This window comes from Epinephelus lanceolatus, chromosome 3, assembly GCF_041903045.1.
Source record: "Epinephelus lanceolatus isolate andai-2023 chromosome 3, ASM4190304v1, whole genome shotgun sequence".
In the NCBI taxonomy this organism is placed as follows: domain Eukaryota; kingdom Metazoa; phylum Chordata; class Actinopteri; order Perciformes; family Serranidae; genus Epinephelus; species Epinephelus lanceolatus.
In genome coordinates, this window is record NC_135736.1 from 47,211,480 (window position 1) to 47,231,018 (window position 19,539).

Sequence of the window (19,539 nt, forward strand, 5' to 3'; positions counted from 1 at the left end):
TATGGCACTATGAGCTCTCTAAGATATGATGGAGCTTGACCATTTAGAGCTCAGTTGTGCTTTTTAACTCTGCTCACTGCTGATTTCATAAGAACCTGTGTAGCCTCACATGGAGTCCTTGGGCTCCTTTAACAGCAGGTGGCGCTGTCGGTGCCTTTATTTTTTAACATCTTTCATGTTTAATATTTGAGTTGAACCCAAGCTATTGATTTTTATTGGGCCGGCCACATCTTCACAGGAGAAGTTGTAATGATGACAGAAACTCTACATGAATGAACACTTAGAAATCTGTTATATGTCAGTCCAACTACATTACAGTGTGTGATGAGTCATTGATTTATTTCATAATAATCTAAACAGAGGACTTTTAGTGTGAAAATGGCCTCAAATACCTGAAAACTGTCTCTGCACACCTGAATGTGTGACAGCATTTGGTTTTTCACTTTTATTTAAATAATGATCACAATACTCACCTCAGTGTCTCCAGTCCACAACGTGGCTCTGCCAAGAACTCACAAAGCTCTGTGACACCACCGTCTCTGAGGTCATTTCCTGTCAGATCCAGGACTCTCAGGTGGGCGGGGTTTGACTTCAGACTGGAACCCAGTGCAGCACAGCCTCTCTCTGTAAACTGACAGTCAGCCAGTCTGTTGGGGAAAAACAGTTTGAACTTATAGGTGGTAACATGCAGTGGCAGCTCCAGACCCTGACCTCTGACCCAGCAGCTGAGCTGCAGCTGCAGTCTGAGTCTGACTGACACTGAAATGATCTCAGATTAATAATTAGACATATTATTTACACAGCTGGTGTCCAGAGAAGGAAGAATGACAGGAAACTGTCTGAGAAGTCTCACCTCAGTGTCTTCAGTCTACACTGGGGTTTCCTCAGCCAATCAGAAAGCAGCTCCGCCCCCTGGTCCATCAGGTCGTTCCAGCTCAGGTCGAGCTCTTTGAGATCAGAGGAGCTGCTGAGGGCAGAGGTCAAAGGCTGACAGCGTTCTGCTGATAACCAGCAGGACTTCAGACTGGAAGGAGACATTTAAACACAGATTTCAGATCAGTTTGTTTTGTGTTGGAACTTTTTGTGTATCAATAAAAATAAAATGTAATAAATGGTTTATAAGACACTGTAATGTATTTGTCAGCAGACTCAGTGTTTATTAATGTATTAGTTAACTCTTACTTCTCCTGTGAAGGCCAACAGGAGGCTGCTGTACAAACAGAGAATGAAACACAGCTGCAATAATAGAAAATATGTCTTTGTGACAGGGTCGTTAAGGGGCTTGTTCTGCGTGTGTTTTAATCCTTTGTTGCACATTTTTCTATCTTTCTCTTTGTTCTTAGTGTTTTTATGACGACTTTTATCATTTGAGTGTTTTTACTTGGACTGATTTTTTCTTCAATGTTTTTATTGCTTTTCCAAAGTCCAAATGTTTTACAGACAAATAGTGCAACACATGTTTACACTTACATAAACATAAGCCAACACAACTTAGGGGCCGTTTATACGACAACGATTTCAGTAAAAACGGAAAAGTCTGTCCTTTGCGTTTTAAAAAACTTCTGCGTTTATATGACGACGTTATTGAAACGATGCCCGTTCACACGGAGCCGCAAAATCTACTGGAAACGCTGTAGTATGCACGCCAGGCCAGTGGGTGGCAGTGTAAATTTGCAAAGCAACACCACGGCATGACGCCATGCGCCTGCGCTGAAGCGCCTTCCTCTCCAACACCGTGATTACAAACCAAAACAAAGAAGATACACTGGCGAAAGCATGCACAGATAACTTTGTCTGGATTCAAATAAACACAAGAAGTTTGTGCTCTAATAAAAAAAAAAAATAAAAAAAAAAAAGGGATCAGCACTCAGTGAATAATCCTCCTAAGCCCTACGATAAGCTATTATGGAAAGGCTTAACTATACAGACCCGTGAGCAGTGATAACTAACATGTCTTTGGGGTCATCGGGTGGGAACCTCCTTTCACCGGTGTTGCGTCTAGTTGGTCCCACGACACCTCCAGGAGGCTAGACAGTGATCTCTGGCGTCCCAGAGACACTCCCCTAATGCCAGGTCTCACTGCTCCCCACACTAACCAAACAACCTCCTTTACCTTACCTATACTACCACAGAGGAGGTAGACCCAGGGAAGGAAGCCTTGTTAGGCTATCACACTCCCCCGCCGGGTTAGGCTGTACAGTCTACCTCCCCAGGACGAGCCCTCACAACACTGACACCTCCAGGAGGCTGGACAGTGATCTCAGCCCAAACAGCACTGCCAACTTCAACCAAGCCCAGGCTCCGTTTATGCAAGCTCCAGGCAGAAGCAATGCTGATACTACCTTTACTAGCACATTCACCATACTCTATTTCACACGCTACATAGCATAACTACAATGTAAGCTAAAGTTAAAGGAGATAAATGACCTCACAGGATCAGCAAACACACTCACTTTGCAGCATGGTCTCAAACAAAATGGATTCAAATAGGCCACTCCCACACTTAAATAACCTTTCTCTTCCTGGATTTCCTTCTTACTTACACATGGCTTTCTCAGCCCAAACAGCACTGCCATCTTCAACCAAACCCAGGCTCCATACATGCGAGCTCCAGGCAGAAGCAATGCTGATACTAGCTTTCCTGTCACATTCACCATACTCTATTTCACACACTACATAGCATAACTACAATATAAGCTAAAGTTAAAGGAGCTAACTGGACTTACAGGATCAGCAAGCACACTCACCTTGCCGCATGGCCTCAAACAAAATGGATTCCAATAGGCCACTCCCACACTTAAATACTTAAATACTACTTAAATACACCCCACTTCCACTGGACAAATCCTAGTCTTCCATCCTCGCTGCTCAGCTTCTGCTCCTAAGTCTGCATATCTAAGCTTTTTTCTTTCATAGGCTTCTTCCACTGAGTCTTCCCAAGGAACTGTCAGCTCAATGAAATAAACTATCTGTTGACTCACTGACCACAACACTAAGTCAGGCCTCTGCCTGGTACAGACTATTTCCTGAGGAACAACAAGCTTTCCCCCTAAATCTACTTGCATTTCCCAATCACAAGCACCTTCTAGGCGGCCACACCCTTGCCTCCTCACTAACTTATCCCTTCTGTATTTCTCTCCCTCACGGACAAACTGAATTGCTAAACTCCTATCCTTAACACCTTCTGAATTCACCTGTCTTCGTTTCCCTTCGATACCTGCAGCTAAACATTTCAACACCTGGTTATGTCGCCATGTATATCGGCCTTGTGACAAGCTAACTTTACAGCCTGACAAAATATGCTTTAAAGTTGCGGTACGTGAACACAATGGGCATGATGGGTCCTCATTTACCCACAGTTTTAGGTTCTGGGGGGTTGGTAACACATCGTATGTAGCCCCTACCAGGAATCTAATACGATTCTCCTCCATACTCCACAGGTCCCTCCAACTAAGCTTCCTCTTCTCTACACTTTCCCAATTCAACCACTGTCCCTGTTTAGCCTGGGCCACTACCTTTGCACCCCTTACTATCTCTTCCTGTCTGCGTATCTGTTCTACAACCAGCTTTCTTTTATCTTTGAGGCCTGCTGTATTCCATACCGGTTTACCTGAGCCAAGCCCCAGGCCTCCCCGGCCAAACTGAACATTACCTACAATCTCTGCATGTCTAAGAGCTGCCTCTGCCTCCTGAACTGCCGATCTTGGGTTCCACTTCCTCCCCTTGGTTGGATTTGGAACCACACTCCTAACTACCACGTCCTTACTCCCAGATAACAAGAGCTCTGTCCTGACCTTGGTACATTTAAATTCCTCTGTTAAACTAGATACTGGCAGCTGAAGTATCCCTTTTCCATACAATGCAACACTACTTAGGCACCTAGGAGCGCCCAACCACTTCCTAATGTAGGAGCTAACCGACCTTTCCATTCTCTCCACAACAGATATTGGAATTTCATAAACTGACAATGGCCACATTAACCTAGGATATAGCCCAAATTGCAAACACCACAACTTCAACTTTCCTGGAAGTTCTGATTTATCTATTCTATCCAATCCTTCAGCCACATCTTTCTAAATTTCACCACCTGTTCCTTATCATTCAACTCTACATTGTACCACCTACCTAAGCTCTTTACTGACTTTTCCCTAATTGTTGGGATGTCCTCATCATCTATGACAAACTTCCTATCACTTAACTTCCCTCTACATATCGAGATGCTTCTAGATTTACTAGGCTTGATTTTCATGCTGGCCCACTTGAGGTTCTTATTTACCTTCTCTAGTAGCCTCTTTGTACATGGCATTGTTGTGGTCACCAGTGTCATGTCATCCATGTAAGCCCTAACTGGTGGAAGATGCAACCCATTCTGCCGTCTCTCCCCACCTACCACCCACTTAGAAGCCCTGATGATTACTTCCATTGCCATAGTAAATGCTAATGGAGAAATTGTACACCCTGCCATGATGCCTATTTCTAGCCTCTGCCAACCTGTTGTGAAACCTGCTGTACTTAGACACAACCTAATATCCTGAAAATATGCTTTCACTAAGTTAACAACTACCTGTGGCACTCTGAAGTAGTCAAACGCACTCCAAATGAGGCTGTGCGGTACTGAACCAAACGCATTTGCAAGATCTAAAAATATTACATGTAGGTCCCTTTTGTTAATCTTCGCTGCCTGAATCTGGTGCCAGATCATGCTAGTATGCTCTAAACACCCTGAAAAACCTGGTATTCCTGCCTTCTGCACCATGGTATCTATTAAGCTATTCCTTTCTAAGTAGCTAGCTAGTCTCTGCGCTACTACACTAAAGAAAATCTTCCCCTCCACATTCAAGAGAGAAATCATCCGGAACTGGCTAAGGTCCACAGACTCCTTCTCCTTAGGAATGAGGACACCCCCTGCCCTACGCCATGCTCTTGGTATAATTTGTTTTTCCCAAACTATTCTTAGCTGTTTCCACAAAAATTTAAGGGTATCAGGCGCACTTTTATAAACCCGGTAGGGGACTCCATTAGGCCCTGGGGCCGAAGAGGCCTTTGCACGCCTGACCACCTCCTGAACTTCCTTCCACCTAGGTGGCCTGACATCCATCTCATGCTCTATCCCTCCTAATGGAGGGATATCAGGTGGGAAACCTACTATCCTATTCTTCTCCAAATCTGAATACGTGTTTCTCAAATATTCTTCAACCTCTAACCTTTCTGCTTTAAGCTGCCCTCCCTTTTCCTGGCTGAACAATCCTTTAACAAACTTAAAAGGGTCCCTGAAAAAACCTGTCCTAGCATATTCCTTCTTCCTCCTCTTTTTCCTGAGATGCTCTGCCCTTCTAAGAACTGCTAGCCTGCTTCTCAACTCCTCTTGCAACACTCCTCTTGGATGACGAGGTGGAGTTGCTACAGTAACAGATCTACACTTCACTTCAAATCAACAGGTTGAGCAGCACAAACAGAGCTCAGCATTGTTGTTGATGATGGTCGGCATGCCTAGTGACTGGAACCGTAATGCGCATGTGCGAAAAGTCTGCGTTTTCAGAGGAACTGCATATTGCACGTTTACATGACAACGGAGACGCTGCCGTTTCCAAAACGTTGCACTCTGGAACACGTTTTCAAATCGTTGCGTTTTCAGGCACCAAAAACGCTGCTGTCGTGTGAATGATCGGCCAAAACGCAACTAAAGTTTACCGTTTTCAGTTGAAATCGTTGTTGTCTAAACGGGGCCTTAGGTATCACACTGCCCATCCCCCACCCACCATCTAGAACACACCCCCATTTGTCTCATGGGATATTCACTATGTGTTCTAATTGCTATGGCGAAAGGCTCTATAGGTAAAATCACCAGAAGTTGAGACAGAGGTGAACCTTGAGGGCAGCCTCTCGTTATACTGAAGGACTCACACATCATCTCATTTGTTTGCACCTTAGCCAAAGGCTTCAAGTGTAATAACTGAATCCAACTACAAACATTTGGCCCAAATCAAAAGCGAGCAACAAAGTCAAAAAGATGGAGCCATTCAACCCTATGAAAGGCTTCTCTGCATCCAGTGAGAGCAGAGCTGGATCTTCTTCTCCCTTTGGGCTAGAATATTGAGAACCCGTCTTACATTGTGAAATCCTTGTCTTCCTTTTATGAACCCATTTTGATCTTCCTTCACAATACTGGGAAGCACATTTTCGAGCCTCTTTGCCAGAGTTTTACTGAGAATGTGTGTATCTGTGTTTATTAGACTTACAGGGCGCATATTTTCACATTTATTGTTGGGTTTCCCAGGTTTTGGGAGCAGAATCATTGAGGCTTCTCTCATTGAAGTGGGTCCATATCCATTATTGTAGGATTCTGAGTACATTTGGTACAGAGGGCTTATTAATCTATCTTTGAAATATTTATAGGTGTCTATTGAAGACCATCCGGCCCCGCTGTTTTCCCTGCCTTTAATGCACCTATGGCTTCTGATATCTCCTCTTTGCTTAAAGCTTTATCCAAAGCTGCCTTACTTTCCTCTGAACTTTTAGGAATGTTCATTTTGTCGAGGAATTCACACTGAGTGTTACAGTTAGTAGAATATTCACATCTACAGAGATTTTCCTACAAGTTTTTAAAGGCTGTATTAATTTCTGATGGATTCATTATATTATTCCCATTCCTGTCCTCAATATTAGTCATTGCTGTCTCTGTCTGTTGTTGTTTGATGCGCCATGCCAAGAGTCTACCTGGCTTTTCCCCTCGCTCATAATAGGCTTCTTTGAGCCTCATTATATTTGCAGCAGCCCTATGGGATGATAGCTCATTATATTGTGTCCTAAGTTATAATAATTGTTTTGAGGTGTCAAGGTTACTCTGTCCTTCCTGGGAGCTCTTATTCTCTACAATTTGAATCTTGGATTCCAGTTCTCTAAATCTCCCCCTGATTCTCTTGCTTTCTGACTTGTATAGCTCATAATTTGGCCTCCAATAAATGCCTTAAAGGCTTCCCATCTGATTATGGCAGTGGTCTGGGCTGTATTTATTTCAACATATGTGTCTATTTGATTTCCTAGAAAGTGGAGACATTTAAAGTCTTGCATCCATTTTTGGATTGATTTTGAAATCATTGAATCCCAAGATGGCTGTGCCCCAGTTACTGCATGCAACAGTTTTTTCCTACTGCCCCTGAAGTCAACTGGTTTAAAGAGATATTTAATAGGTTTTAATTATTCTGACAGCTGTCTTTTATTACTGATCTTATGTAATAAATCTTTTAATCTCACTTGTGTTTTTTAACTCTGCTCACTGCTGATTTCATAAGAACCTGTGTAGCCTCACATGGAGTCCTTGGGCTCCTTTAACAGCAGGTGGCGCTGTCTGTGCCTTTATTTTTTAACATCTTTCATGTTTAATATTTGAGTTGAATCCAAGCTATTGATTTTTATTGGGCCGGCCACATCTTCACAGGACAAGTTGTAATGATGACAGAAACTCTACATGAATGAACACTTAGAAATCTGTTCTATGTCAGTCCAACTACATTACAGTGTGTGATGAGTCATTGATTTATTTCATAATAATCTAAACAGAGGACTTTTAGTGTGAAAATGGCCTCAAATACCTGAAAACTGTCTCTGCACACCTGAATGTGTGACAGCATTTGGTTTTTCACTTTTATTTAAATAATGACCACAATACTCACCTCAGTGTCTCCAGTCCACAACGTGGCTCTGCCAAGAACTCACAAAGCTTTGTGACACCACCGTCTATGAGGTAATTTCCTGTCAGATCCAGGACTCTCAGGTGGGCGGGGTTTGACTTCAGACTGGAACCCAGTGCAGCACAGCCTCTCTCTGTAAACTGACAGCCAGCCAGTCTGTTGGCGAAAAACAGTTTGAACTTATAGGTGGTAACATGCAGTGGCAGCTCCAGACCCTGACCTCTGACCCAGCAGCTGAGCTGCAGCTGCAGTCTGAGTCTGACTGACACTGAAATGATCTCAGATTAATAATTAGACATATTATTTACACAGCTGGTGTCCAGAGAAGGAAGAATGACAGGAAACTGTCTGAGAAGTCTCACCTCAGTGTCTCCAGTCTACACTGGGGTTCTTTTATGTGTTTTAGTTTCTCTGTGTCTTTCCTGTGTGTGACTGTGAGAGTGAGTGCTCCTTTTTGTGTGAGGACCTTTGTCTCTTAACTACAGGTGTGGAGTGCCGATTGGCTGGGGGTGTGTGCTCGGTCTGGCAGTGTGGACGGCTGATTGGCCCCCAAACTACCGTCTGCTGTTTTAAACCCCCAGCTTCCCAACAGGCCGGTTAACCAGCGTTGCCAGGTGTTCAATGATCATCGTATTTGTACGATAATTTGACCATTTTGTGAATGTGAGGTCGTAATCAGTATGCCAGAGTTTATCTGTGAACCTTGAAGGCATCTGTTCCCATGTGACATGTTTCCAGCCAATCGCGCTTTGCTTTGCGTGAGATTCAGGTGACGTTTGTGTATGTTATTACCTGGCAGCAGGCACTGTTTAACTTTGAATATGTGCTGTTTTTGCTCATTCATTCAGTTGGAGTCATTTTTGAGGACAAAGAGAGATAATGTTGTTCTGCAAAATAAATTTCAATAAGTGAAGCCAGATTACTCTTTATTTTCTTGTCAGTTATCATGAATACGGTTTCTCTATGACAAAAGTAAACACTTGAGTGACTATATTTGCCTGTAGCGCATCAGTAGGCTTGTTATTTTGGTTATGACTGTTATACGATAATTTCCCTCAAAATACGATCATTTTCAGTCCCTGGTCCGATAATCCCACCTTGCAACGCTGCGGTCGACTGACAGCAGTGGCGTTCCTGTCCTCAGCCTCCAAACATCTAGTATTGTGTTTTTGTGTTAAATCTGAGGTTAGTTTTTCTGTAGTGTCTGATTGTGCCTCCTGTGGGCCATCATAGTGAGTGTTAGTATTAGTGTGTGTACAACACTGTGAGCATTTAGTCCACTGTTTGTTGCACTAGTTTACATTTATTATTTTTACCTTAGCTTTGAAGCTGTATAGGAGGGCTGCCATTTTATTTTGTTTATTGTTCTCATGTTTCCTGATGTATCCTCTGGAGCCAGATTTAGTGAATGTCTTTTTGTTTTTGTTCTCACATAGGTGGAGTTAGCATGTTCAGTGTTCAGATAGTTGTTTTGGCCTTGAAAATGGCCTCAAATACCTGAAAACTGTCTCTGCACACCTGAATGTGTGACAGCATTTGGTTTTTCACTTTTATTTAAATAATGACCACAATACTCACCTCAGTGTCTCCAGTCCACAACGTGGCTCTGCCAAGAACTCACAAAGCTTTGTGACATCACCGTCTCTGAGGTCATTTGATGCCAGATCCAGGACTCTCAGGTGAGCGGGGTTTGACTTCAGACTGGAACCCAGTGCAGCACAGCCTCTCTCTGTAAACTGACAGTGAGCCAGTCTGTTGGGGAAAAACAGTTTGAACTTATAGGTGGTAACATGCAGTGGCAGCTCCAGACCCTGACCTCTGACCCAGCAGCTGAGCTGCAGCTGCAGTCTGAGTCTGACTGACACTGAAATGATCTCAGATTAATAATTAGACATATTATTTACACAGCTGGTGTCCAGAGAAGGAAGAATGACAGGAAACTGTCTGAGAAGTCTCACCTCAGTGTCTTCAGTCTACACTGGGGTTTTCTCAGCCAATCAGAAAGCAGCTCCGCCCCCTGGTCCATCAGCTGGTTGTAGCTCAGGTCGAGCTCTTTGAGATCAGAGGAGCTGCTGAGGGCAGAGGTCAAAGGCCGACAGCATTCTGCTGATAACCTGCAGGACTTCAGACTGGAAGGAGACATTTAAACACAGATTTCAGATCAGTTTGTTTTGTGTTGGAACTTTTTGTGAAAGTGTAAAAATGTAAAGTTAATTTAAAGCCGCTGCAAGGAACTTTTAACTGGATATGCAAAAGTCTCTCGTTTCTGCTGATGTCTGTGCGTGACCTACAACAGCAAATGAGACCATCGGTGTGAAGATAAGCTATTTCTATATAGTGTATATCCATACCTTTAGGAAACTGTGTCCGGGTCCGCCCCAGGTCGCTTTCAGAACGAAACTTTGACAACATTGACAATAAACTGGACTGGACTAAGAACACTGAAGTCCTTTACAAGAAGGGACAGAGTCGCCTCTATTTTCTGAGGAGGCTCCGCTCCTTTAACATCTGCCAGACTATGCTGAGGATGTTTTATGAGTCTGTGGTGGCCAGTGCTATTCTGTTTGCTGTGGTGTGCTGGGGCAGCAGACTGAGAGTAGCTGATGCCAACAGACTCAACAAGCTGATCAGAAAGGCCAGTGACGTTGTGGGGGTGGAGCTGGACCCTTTGACAGCAGTGTCAGACAGGAGGATGCTGTCGAAGGTGCGGGCGATACTTCAGCATGGCTCTCACCCTCTCCACAACGCTCTGGTCGAACAGAGGAGCACCTTCAGCCAGAGACTGATTGCTCCTAAATGCACCACTGAGCGCCACAGGAAGTCATTCTTACCTGTGGCTAGGGCTGCCACTAACAATTATTTTCATTGTCGACTAATCTGTCGATTATTTCTTCGATTAGTCGACTAATCATTTAATCAAAAAATGTGTTAAAATGTTGAAAAATGTCGGTCTGTCTCACCCAAACCCCAAAATTACGTCATCTAATGTCTTGTTTCGTACTCACGCCAAAGGGCTTCAGTTCACTGTCACGGGAGAGTGTGTAAAGCTGCCAATATTTGAATGTAAGAAGCTGCAGTAAGAGTATTTTGGGGTACTTTTATAGTGCTTTTCTATGGAAAATAACTCAAACCGATTAGTTGACTACTAAAATAGTCACCGATTATTTTAATAGTCGATTAGTCATCGATTAGTCGACTAATCGGGGCAGCCCTACCTGTGGCCATTAAACTGTACAACTCCTCCCTCTGATGATCGGACTCATTTGGCTATTTATAAAACAAAACACACAATATAATTACTCATTCTTATTTCATTTATAACGCTACAACCATTTCATTGTATATTGTATATATTTCAGATTGTCTACTTTACTATTTTATTATTTATTTTATTTTATTGTCTACTTTAATATTTTATTTTATTTTATGTTATTTTAATGTCTACTTTAATATTTTATTTTATTTATTTCATTGTCTATTTTAGTATTTTATTTATATCTTCATCTTTATCTCTTGTTTCCATTCATGCTGTATTTCTATTTCTACTTTGCACGGAGCATTGGAACAAAAACAATTTCCCCCCGGGGATTAATAAAGTATTCTGAATCTGAATCTGAAATGATTTACGGCACTCAGGCGGCACACGTCATCTTACCTAGCTGCTTACATTTAGTGACTCTTATAAATAGTCGCTATTCCTCCTCCTCGACCCGACGTCCGCGGGGAGTTAAAATAGCAGCAATCATCGGGTAAAAGTTCTGTGAAAGCACTGGACTCACCAACAGTCAGCCACGTCTCAGTCACACAGAGAAAATCCAATCCTCGGGAAGTCAGGAAATCATTTAGGATAAACGTTTTGTTCGCAAGCGATCTAGCATTTACCAGCCCAATCCTGGCAGGAGCCAGCGGGTCCACGGCGTTAGCTGTCCGGGGAGCCACACACAGAGGCCGCAGGTTGTGCAGATTCACCCGAGGAGAGCAGGGGCCGCGGGGCTGGAACACCTCATCTGGGCCGACGACAGGTACCAGCCAGGCGTCGACAGGGTCCAGCGAGTGCCGAAAAAGAAAGAGGCGAGGCACCGCTCCATACTCAGTCCAAGAAGCCGTGGAAGTGCTCGCCAAATAGGCCTTCAGCCTTACCAGCCGACCACTGCGTTTACCCCGGAGAGGTGGAGCTGGGATCCCCGATAGGAGCGGGGGCAAAGTTTTCCCGTCTTGTTGTTTCATTCATCCCCAAAACAAACACATGCGCGAGCCAGGTAAGTGTCTTTATGACAATACGCGCTAGAGCTCATGGGAAATGTAGGTTTCATTCCGGCAAAACACTACCGCTTTTGTCCACAGGGTCGCCAAAATCAACTCAAAATGAAAGTTCCTTGTAGGGGCTTTAAATAAAATGTAATAAATGATCTATAACACATTATAATGTAGATGTGAGCAGATTTAGTGTTTCTTAATGTATTTGTCATCAACTATAACTCCTCCTGTGGAGACCAAGAGGAGGCTGCTGTATAAACACATCATTAATGACAACACACTAACACACAGTTGTAATAATATTAAATATGTCTTCATATGAGTTATAATAATTACAAAAACTCTGATCTTTTATGTTCGAGCTTTTTATCGTATTGTATAATGTACAATGTGTGAATGTCTGAAACTCTAATAGATACGTGAACTACATTAGAATGTGTTATTTATTTCATAATAATCTAAACAGAGGACTTTTAGTGTGAAAATGGCCTCAAATACCTGAAAACTGTCTCTGCACACCTGAATGTGTGACAGCACTTGGTTTTTCACTTTTATTTAAATAATGACCACAATACTCACCTCAGTGTCTCCAGTCCACAACGTGGCTCTGCCAAGAACTCACAAAGGTTTGTGACACCACCGTCTCTGAGGTCATTGTCTTCCAGATCCAGGACTCTCAGGTGGGCGGGGTTTGACTTCAGACTGGAACCCAGTGCAGCACAGCCTCTCTCTGTAAACTGACAGTCAGCCAGTCTGTTGGGGAAAAACAGTTTGAACTTATAGGTGGTAACATGCAGTGGCAGCTCCAGACCCTGACCTCTGACCCAGCAGCTGAGCTGCAGCTGCAGTCTGAGTCTGACTGACACTGAAATGATCTCAGATTAATAATTAGACATATTATTTACACAGCTGGTGTCCAGAGAAGGAAGAATGACAGGAAACTGTCTGAGAAGTCTCACCTCAGTGTCTCCAGTCTACACTGGGGTTTCCTCAGCCAATCAGAAAGCAGCTCCGCCCCCTGGTCCATCAGCTGGTTGTAGCTCAGGTCGAGCTCTTTGAGATCAGAGGAGCTGCTGAGGGCAGAGGTCAAAGGCCGACAGCATTCTGCTGATAACCTGCAGGACTTCAGACTGGAAGGAGACATTTAAACACAGATTTCAGATCAGTTTGTTTTGTGTTGGAACTTTTTGTGAAAGTGTAAAAATGTAAAGTTAATGGAAATAAAATGTAATAAATGATCTATAACACATTATAATGTAGCTGTGAGCAGATTTAGTGTTTCTTAATGTATTTGTCATCATCTATAACTCCTCCTGTGGAGACCAAGAGGAGGCTGCTGTATAAACACATCATTAATGACAACACACTAACACACAGTTGTAATAATATTAAGTATGTCTTCATATGAGGAGTTATAATAATTACAAAAATTCTAAACTTTTATGTTCTAGCTTTTTATCATACTGTATAATGTACAATGTGTGAATGTCTGAAACTCTAATAGATATGTGAACTACATTAGAATGTGTTATTTATTTCATAATAATCTAAACAGAGGACTTTTCATTTCATGAAAACAGGCAGTATTTCTGATCCAATTACTCCATTAATCGCTGAATAATCGATAGAATACTTGATTACTAAAAGAATTGATAGCTGCAGCCCTACATTTAATATTCAAAAGGTCAAAGGTCAGCTTCATTCTGACATCATGATATTTTCTGACCATTATTCACCTTGAAACTGTGCTGATCTTGTTTTGGCAAAAGATTAGTTTAAATCTTTGAAGATTGTAAATGTGCGTGATCACCATGTGATATGAGACATTTAAAGGTAAACTCTCGTCTATGTTTGCTGTGATATGAAGGAAAACAGAATCACTCTCAGTGTAAGTGTCCATCAGTCAGTATTACTTGTCACCTCACACACTAACTGTGCATCTGGATGTTCTCACCTGAGTCTCTGGAGTTTGCAGTTGGGACTCTTTAGACCGTCAGAGAGCAGCGTCACTCCAGAGTCCTGCAGTTTGTTTCTGCTCAGGTCTAACTCCTCCAGACTAGAAGACTTCAGGCTGAGAGCTGATGAAATGCTCTTGCAACATCCGTCGGTGAGATTACAGCCACTTAACCTGAAGTGAAAAACAACATGACTATTAACATTTTACAGACACTCCCCTCTGTCCTTCTACTCTTAAAGCTTCAGAGCTGTTGGGTTTCTTGAGGTCAGATACTTACAAAGCTGTCTTTGATGCTTTGAGCACTGGCAGCAGCCTCCCCAGAGCTTCATCTGATCCGTAGTATTTCTTCAGGTCAAAGACATCCAGGTCTTCACCGGAAGCGAGCAGGTGAAAGGCCAGAGCTGACCAATGTTCAGGTAACAAGTTACCAACATCTCCTGAGTTCTGGTACTTTTGGACTTGCTCTACCAGAGACCGGTCACCCAACTCATTTAAACAGTGGAACAGATTGATGCTCTTGTTGACGTTGGAAAGTTCCTTGATCTTCTCGTGAATGTAGGTGATCGTCTTCTGGTTGCTCTGTGGACGTCTCTCTTTGAATCCAAATGCTTCCTGAAGAAGCTTCTGATTTTTATCCTGTGACAGACCGAGCAGGAAGCGCAGGAACAAGTCCCATTTTCCATGATCGTTGGCCAAAGCTAAATCCACTGCCCTCTTGTGGAGGAGGATGATGGGAAGTTCTCTCTTCAACATCTCTGTCACACTTCGCTTCCCAGGAAGCAGATTTTCTCTGCTGTTCAAGAAGGTCTCTAATACATACAGCGCTGCCAGAAACTCATGAACACTTAAATGTATGAAGGAGTAAATCTCTTGTTTGTGAAGACCACATTCTTTTCTTATGATCTGTGTGCAAAGACCTGAATAAACTGCAGCTTGTTCCTGATGAATGTCACAACTCTTCAAGTCCTTGTCATAGAAGATGATGTTGTCCTTCTGTAGCTGTTCAAATGCCAGCTTTCCTAATTTCATGATCACATCTCTGTTTGTTTCACCTTTCTGATAAACCTTCAGCTTTGTCTGGGTGATCAGGAAGTGTGTGTACATTTCAGTCACAGTCTTGGGCAGCTCACTTTGTTTTGTTTCTGTCAGGAGATTCTGGAGAGTTGTGGCTGAAATCCAACAGAAGACTGGGATGTGGCACATGATGTACAGACTTCTCAGCGGCTTTGACTGAAGATGATTGAGGATCTTCTGAGCCATAGTCTTGTCACTAACTGTCTTCTGAAAGTACTCCTCCTTCTGCTCATCATCAAAGCCTCGTACCTCGGTCACCCTGTTGATGAACTCGGTAGGAATCTTAGTGGCTGCAGCTGGTCTACTTGTGATCCAGACTGAGGCATTGTGCAGCAGTTGCCCTGTGATTAAGTTGGTTAGCAGGACGTCTAGTGTTGTGGTCTCTGTATCATCGCGCCACGTCTCATTCTCCTCGAAGTCCAGAGGTAACTTGCTTTCGTCCAGGCCGTCGAATATGAACAAAACTCTTGAACTGTTGTAGTCTGACGTTAACAAATCCTTCACTTCTTTAAAATATTTACCTATCAACGTCATAAGACTCCAACGCTTATGTGTTATTAGATTCAATTCTCTGAATGAGATTGGAAATATGAAGTCAATAGTTTGGTTGGCTTTTCCTGTTGCCCAGTCATGAGTGAATTTCTGCACAGCCACAGTTTTTCCAATGCCAGCGATTCCCTTCGTCAGAATTCTCTGTGGAGGGTCTTCTTCATTTGATAAAGGTTCAAAAATGTCATTGAGCTGGATTTTCTTCTCCTCACTCGGACTCCTTTTACATTCTAATTCAACCACTTCATGTTCATTGTTAACCTCCCCACTGCCTCCCTTTGTGATGTAAAGCTCTGTATAGATTTTGTTTAAAGGAGTTGATCCATCTTCCTCTTTTCCCTGAGACAGATTCTTTGTTGTATTTTCAAGGAAAGATTTTAGATCATCTTTGCACCTTTGGATGTTTCCTGAGAGATGAAAAAATCATTGTTATATTATTTTCTCATTCTCAGGTTAGCAAAAACTGCATGTAGTGTATGGCAGCTAGGTTTTCAGACAGACTCAGACAAAACCTAAGAACCACAACTGAACCAGCCCGGGGCCAGAATTACAGTGTTTCCTGGTTTTGACTCAGGTCCAGATTTACTTAGACAGATCTCTGGTCCATGTAGGTGCAAGCAGAATTTATGAATTCATGAATAAACAAACAAAACAGGACTTTCACCTGGGAGACCACAGTCCATGTCCTGTGTGAAATCAAAAGTCAATGTTGTTTTCACGTAACATTACATAATGTCACACGCGACATGTTTATGTCACATTGTGTAGTGACTGGTCCTGTAGCCACTACTGGATGCTGATTAATTTTGTTTTGACATGTACTCGGGCAAGGCAATAAACCAACGAAAACTTCCTTTGCGTTTGAAATAATAATGTTCATTTAATTTCTTGCGGAAGCCACATACTTAATACTTGTCCACATAAATTATAAACAGAAAAACGCTCAAGCACAAGCACAAGCACAGTCGAAAACTGTTTGCTTCTCCCATCTAATCAGCCACACCTGTGCAACACTGAGTAACCTCAAGTAACCTGCCTGACCCCCCGCCAACATCCGGGTAGGGTCAGTAAAGAAAGGAAATACTGCCCCCTGTATTTTGGAGGTACAGAATAAATAAATAAACACAACATGGCTCCTACACGCCAGCCCCTAATTGCATCTGGCAGAAGACAAAGCAATTAAAAAAGAAAAATATAAATTAAAGGAGCCGTACAAATATGAACTTCAAATATATGAATATGCATAAGAGCATAACCCAAGCTTTTACATAAATCACTGCACAGATAAATCAAACTGTGGCTTCACATAACAGACATATTTTTGTTACAGGTCTTTCTATCACATTTGTTTTGGTTTGAAGACGAACCACACGTACCAAACCCTTCTTATCTGGAAAGGTTTTGAGTACTCTTCCAAGCACCCAAGACCCACATGGTGCTGTGGAGTCCATCACCATGACAACATCTCCAGGCATTAAACTCCATTTTTCCTTTGTCCATTTTTGACGCTCTTGCAGTAATGGTAAATACTCTCGGATCCACCTTTTCCAAAAGAGGTCGGAGATATATTGAACCTGTTTCCACCGTCTCCTGGTGTACAGATCTGTCTTGTCGAAAAGTCCTGGTGGAAGAATTGGTTTCCCTTTCATGAGTAGTAAGTGGTTTGGTGTTAAGGCTTCAAGGTCGTTGGGGTTCTCTGACAGTTTTGTGATGGGGCGATCATTGAGCATTGCCTCTGCTTCGCATAGTACAGTATGAAATCCTTCATCATCTAATGTTTGTTGACAAAGCACAGAACTCAGAACCTTTCTGATCATTCATATGAGACGCTCCCAGGTGCCACCGTGATGTGATCCAGATGGTGGGTTAAAACTCCACTTGATTCCTCTCTGTGATAAGGCCTTTTCAATTTGGTTGTGATTTAAAGCAGCCAGGGCTTCTCGTAGCTCTCTCTCTGCTCCCACAAAGTTGGTGCCATTATCCGATCTCATGTGTGAAACTTGTCCTCTTCGAGAGATGAATCTTCTCAATGCGTTGATACATGAGTCAGTATCTAGAGAGTAAGCCACTTCCAGGTGCACGGCCCTGCTTGTCATACAAGTGAACACAACTCCATACCTTTTTACAGTGCTCCGCCCTCTTTTCACATCCACTGGCCCAAAATAATCTACGCCGACGTTAGTGAATGGTGGTAGATCAGGAACCACTCTCTCCTCGGGTAAGTCAGCCATTTTTTGTTCACCCATTTTTCCTCCATAAAGCTTGCAGAACAGGCATTTTGCTATGACCTTCCTTGCTGCAGAAACACCACTCGTGATCCAGAATTTTCTCCTTGCAGTGGAAAGGACGTGATTTCTGCCTCCATGGCCAAGTTGTAAATGGAAGTGACGGAGAATAAGGTGAGAGATGTGCTGGTCCTTTGATAGGATGAGGGGATGTTTTATGTCCTCAGGGATAGCTGCTTTGCTCAGCCGTCCCCCAACATGCAGAAGTCCATTTTCTAAGATAGGATCCAGTTTAAAGATGTTACTACTTCTGGGTATCTCTGGATTGCTGGAGGTTAGCGCAGCAATTTCCTCGGGGAATCTTTCTCGTTGACAGAAGGCAATTATGGCTGTCTCAGCCTCTGTAAGGTCTTCCAGCAAGACTCTTTGATTCCCAAGTGAATTTCTGAATGCTTGCATCTCCTTTAGCACATTCACTGGTGCTCCATTAGCACTTGTGTTAGCGAGCTGCAACTCCTTTCTCTTTTTTCAGCTTGATGATCCAAGCGACTGCGACCTTTAACCTTTGCCAGTCTGAGAAAAAGGTTATCAGCTGAGAAGTTGTATTGGTGCTGACAACTGTTGCATTGACCCTGAGGTTCCCTTTTACCTCTGGGTCATCGACAGTCACACTGAAATCCATAGGCGATTTTGGCCACTTCTCTTCAGGATCCCATAGAAACTCAGGGCTTTCCATCCATCTTTGTCTCAAAAGGCTTTCTGCCTTTAATCCACGAGAAGCATCATCAGCGGGATTTAAAGCTGTTGGAATGTATCTCCACTGTTCAACTTCCGTGTTATCCCTGATGGTGGCTATCCTGTTGGCAACAAAGGTTTGAAACCTCCGGTCCTCATTTCTGATGTACTTTAGGACTGATGTGCTGTCAGTCCAGAAGCAGGCTTTCTTCAATGGAAGCTGTAGCTCTGATTGAAGCATCCTATCCACTCTGACAGCAACCACAGCAGCTGTTAGCTCCAAGCGGGGAATGGTAACAGCCTTAAGTGGAGCGACTCTGGCTTTACCAAACAGGAAAGCAATATGCACCATTTCCTTCACATTCTGCATTCTGAGGTAAGTAGCCGTACCATAGCCGCTCTCACTAGCATCAGAAAAATGATGCAATTGAGCGCAAACTATCCTTCCAAATCCTTCGGGCTTGACACACCTGTTGACCTGAAAATCTGCCACCTTTTCCAGGTCTGTCAGCCACTTGTTCCACCTTTCTTGGAAAGCTGAAGGTATGGGATCGTCCCAATCACATTTCATCCTGCATAGGTCTTGTAACAGCAGTTTGGCAGGGAGTATGAGAGGTGCTAGGAATCCTAATGGATCATAGATGGAGCTGATCATGGATAACATACCTTGTTTGGTGGAAGGCTTCTCCTTGACTTTCAGTTTGAATTTGAAACTGTCTGTTTCAATACACCACTGCAAACCTAGAGCCCTGTCCACGGGCAGCTTGTCTCTGTCTAGGTCCAGCTCACACAGGGTTTTGGATCTGAGCTCCTCTGGGATGCATTGCAGCACTTCCCTGCTGTTGCTGATCCACTGAGTTAGAGTGAACCCTCCTTTGCTACATATGGCTATGAGGTCCTTAGCCATGGTGACAGCATCCTCTTCAGAGGGCAGACTCTTCAGAAGATCATCCATGTAGAAATTCCTGTTGACTGTCTCGACCACAGCTGGTGAAAAGCTGGCCTGGTTGTCTTCAGCAGTCCTAAGAGCATAACAGGCGCAACTGGGAGA

At 43.2% G+C, this 19,539-nt stretch overlaps 1 protein-coding gene across 16 annotated transcripts in view; it reads right to left on the reverse strand.

Annotated features, from left to right (window-relative positions):
- The window catches only part of LOC144462519 (NACHT, LRR and PYD domains-containing protein 12-like), a 35,042-nt gene that overhangs the window by 5,673 nt on the left and 9,830 nt on the right, over positions 1 to 19,539 (reverse strand). For 5 of the 16 annotated variants that reach the window (XM_078166499.1, XM_078166496.1, XM_078166491.1 and 2 more), the window contains 9 exons: positions 14,183 to 15,935; positions 13,903 to 14,076; positions 12,908 to 13,078; positions 12,528 to 12,701; positions 9,650 to 9,820; positions 9,270 to 9,443; positions 7,674 to 7,847; positions 854 to 1,024; positions 474 to 647 (listed from right to left, as the gene is read on the reverse strand). In XM_078166499.1, coding sequence (XP_078022625.1) covers positions 474 to 647; positions 854 to 1,024; positions 7,674 to 7,847; positions 9,270 to 9,443; positions 9,650 to 9,820; positions 12,528 to 12,701; positions 12,908 to 13,078; positions 13,903 to 14,076; positions 14,183 to 15,935 — 3,136 coding nt within the window. The remainder of the gene's footprint in view (positions 1 to 473; positions 648 to 853; positions 1,025 to 7,673; positions 7,848 to 9,269; positions 9,444 to 9,649; positions 9,821 to 12,527; positions 12,702 to 12,907; positions 13,079 to 13,902; positions 14,077 to 14,182; positions 15,936 to 19,539) is intronic. The other 11 variants (XM_078166501.1, XM_078166506.1, XM_078166494.1 and 8 more) reach the window with 10 other exon arrangements.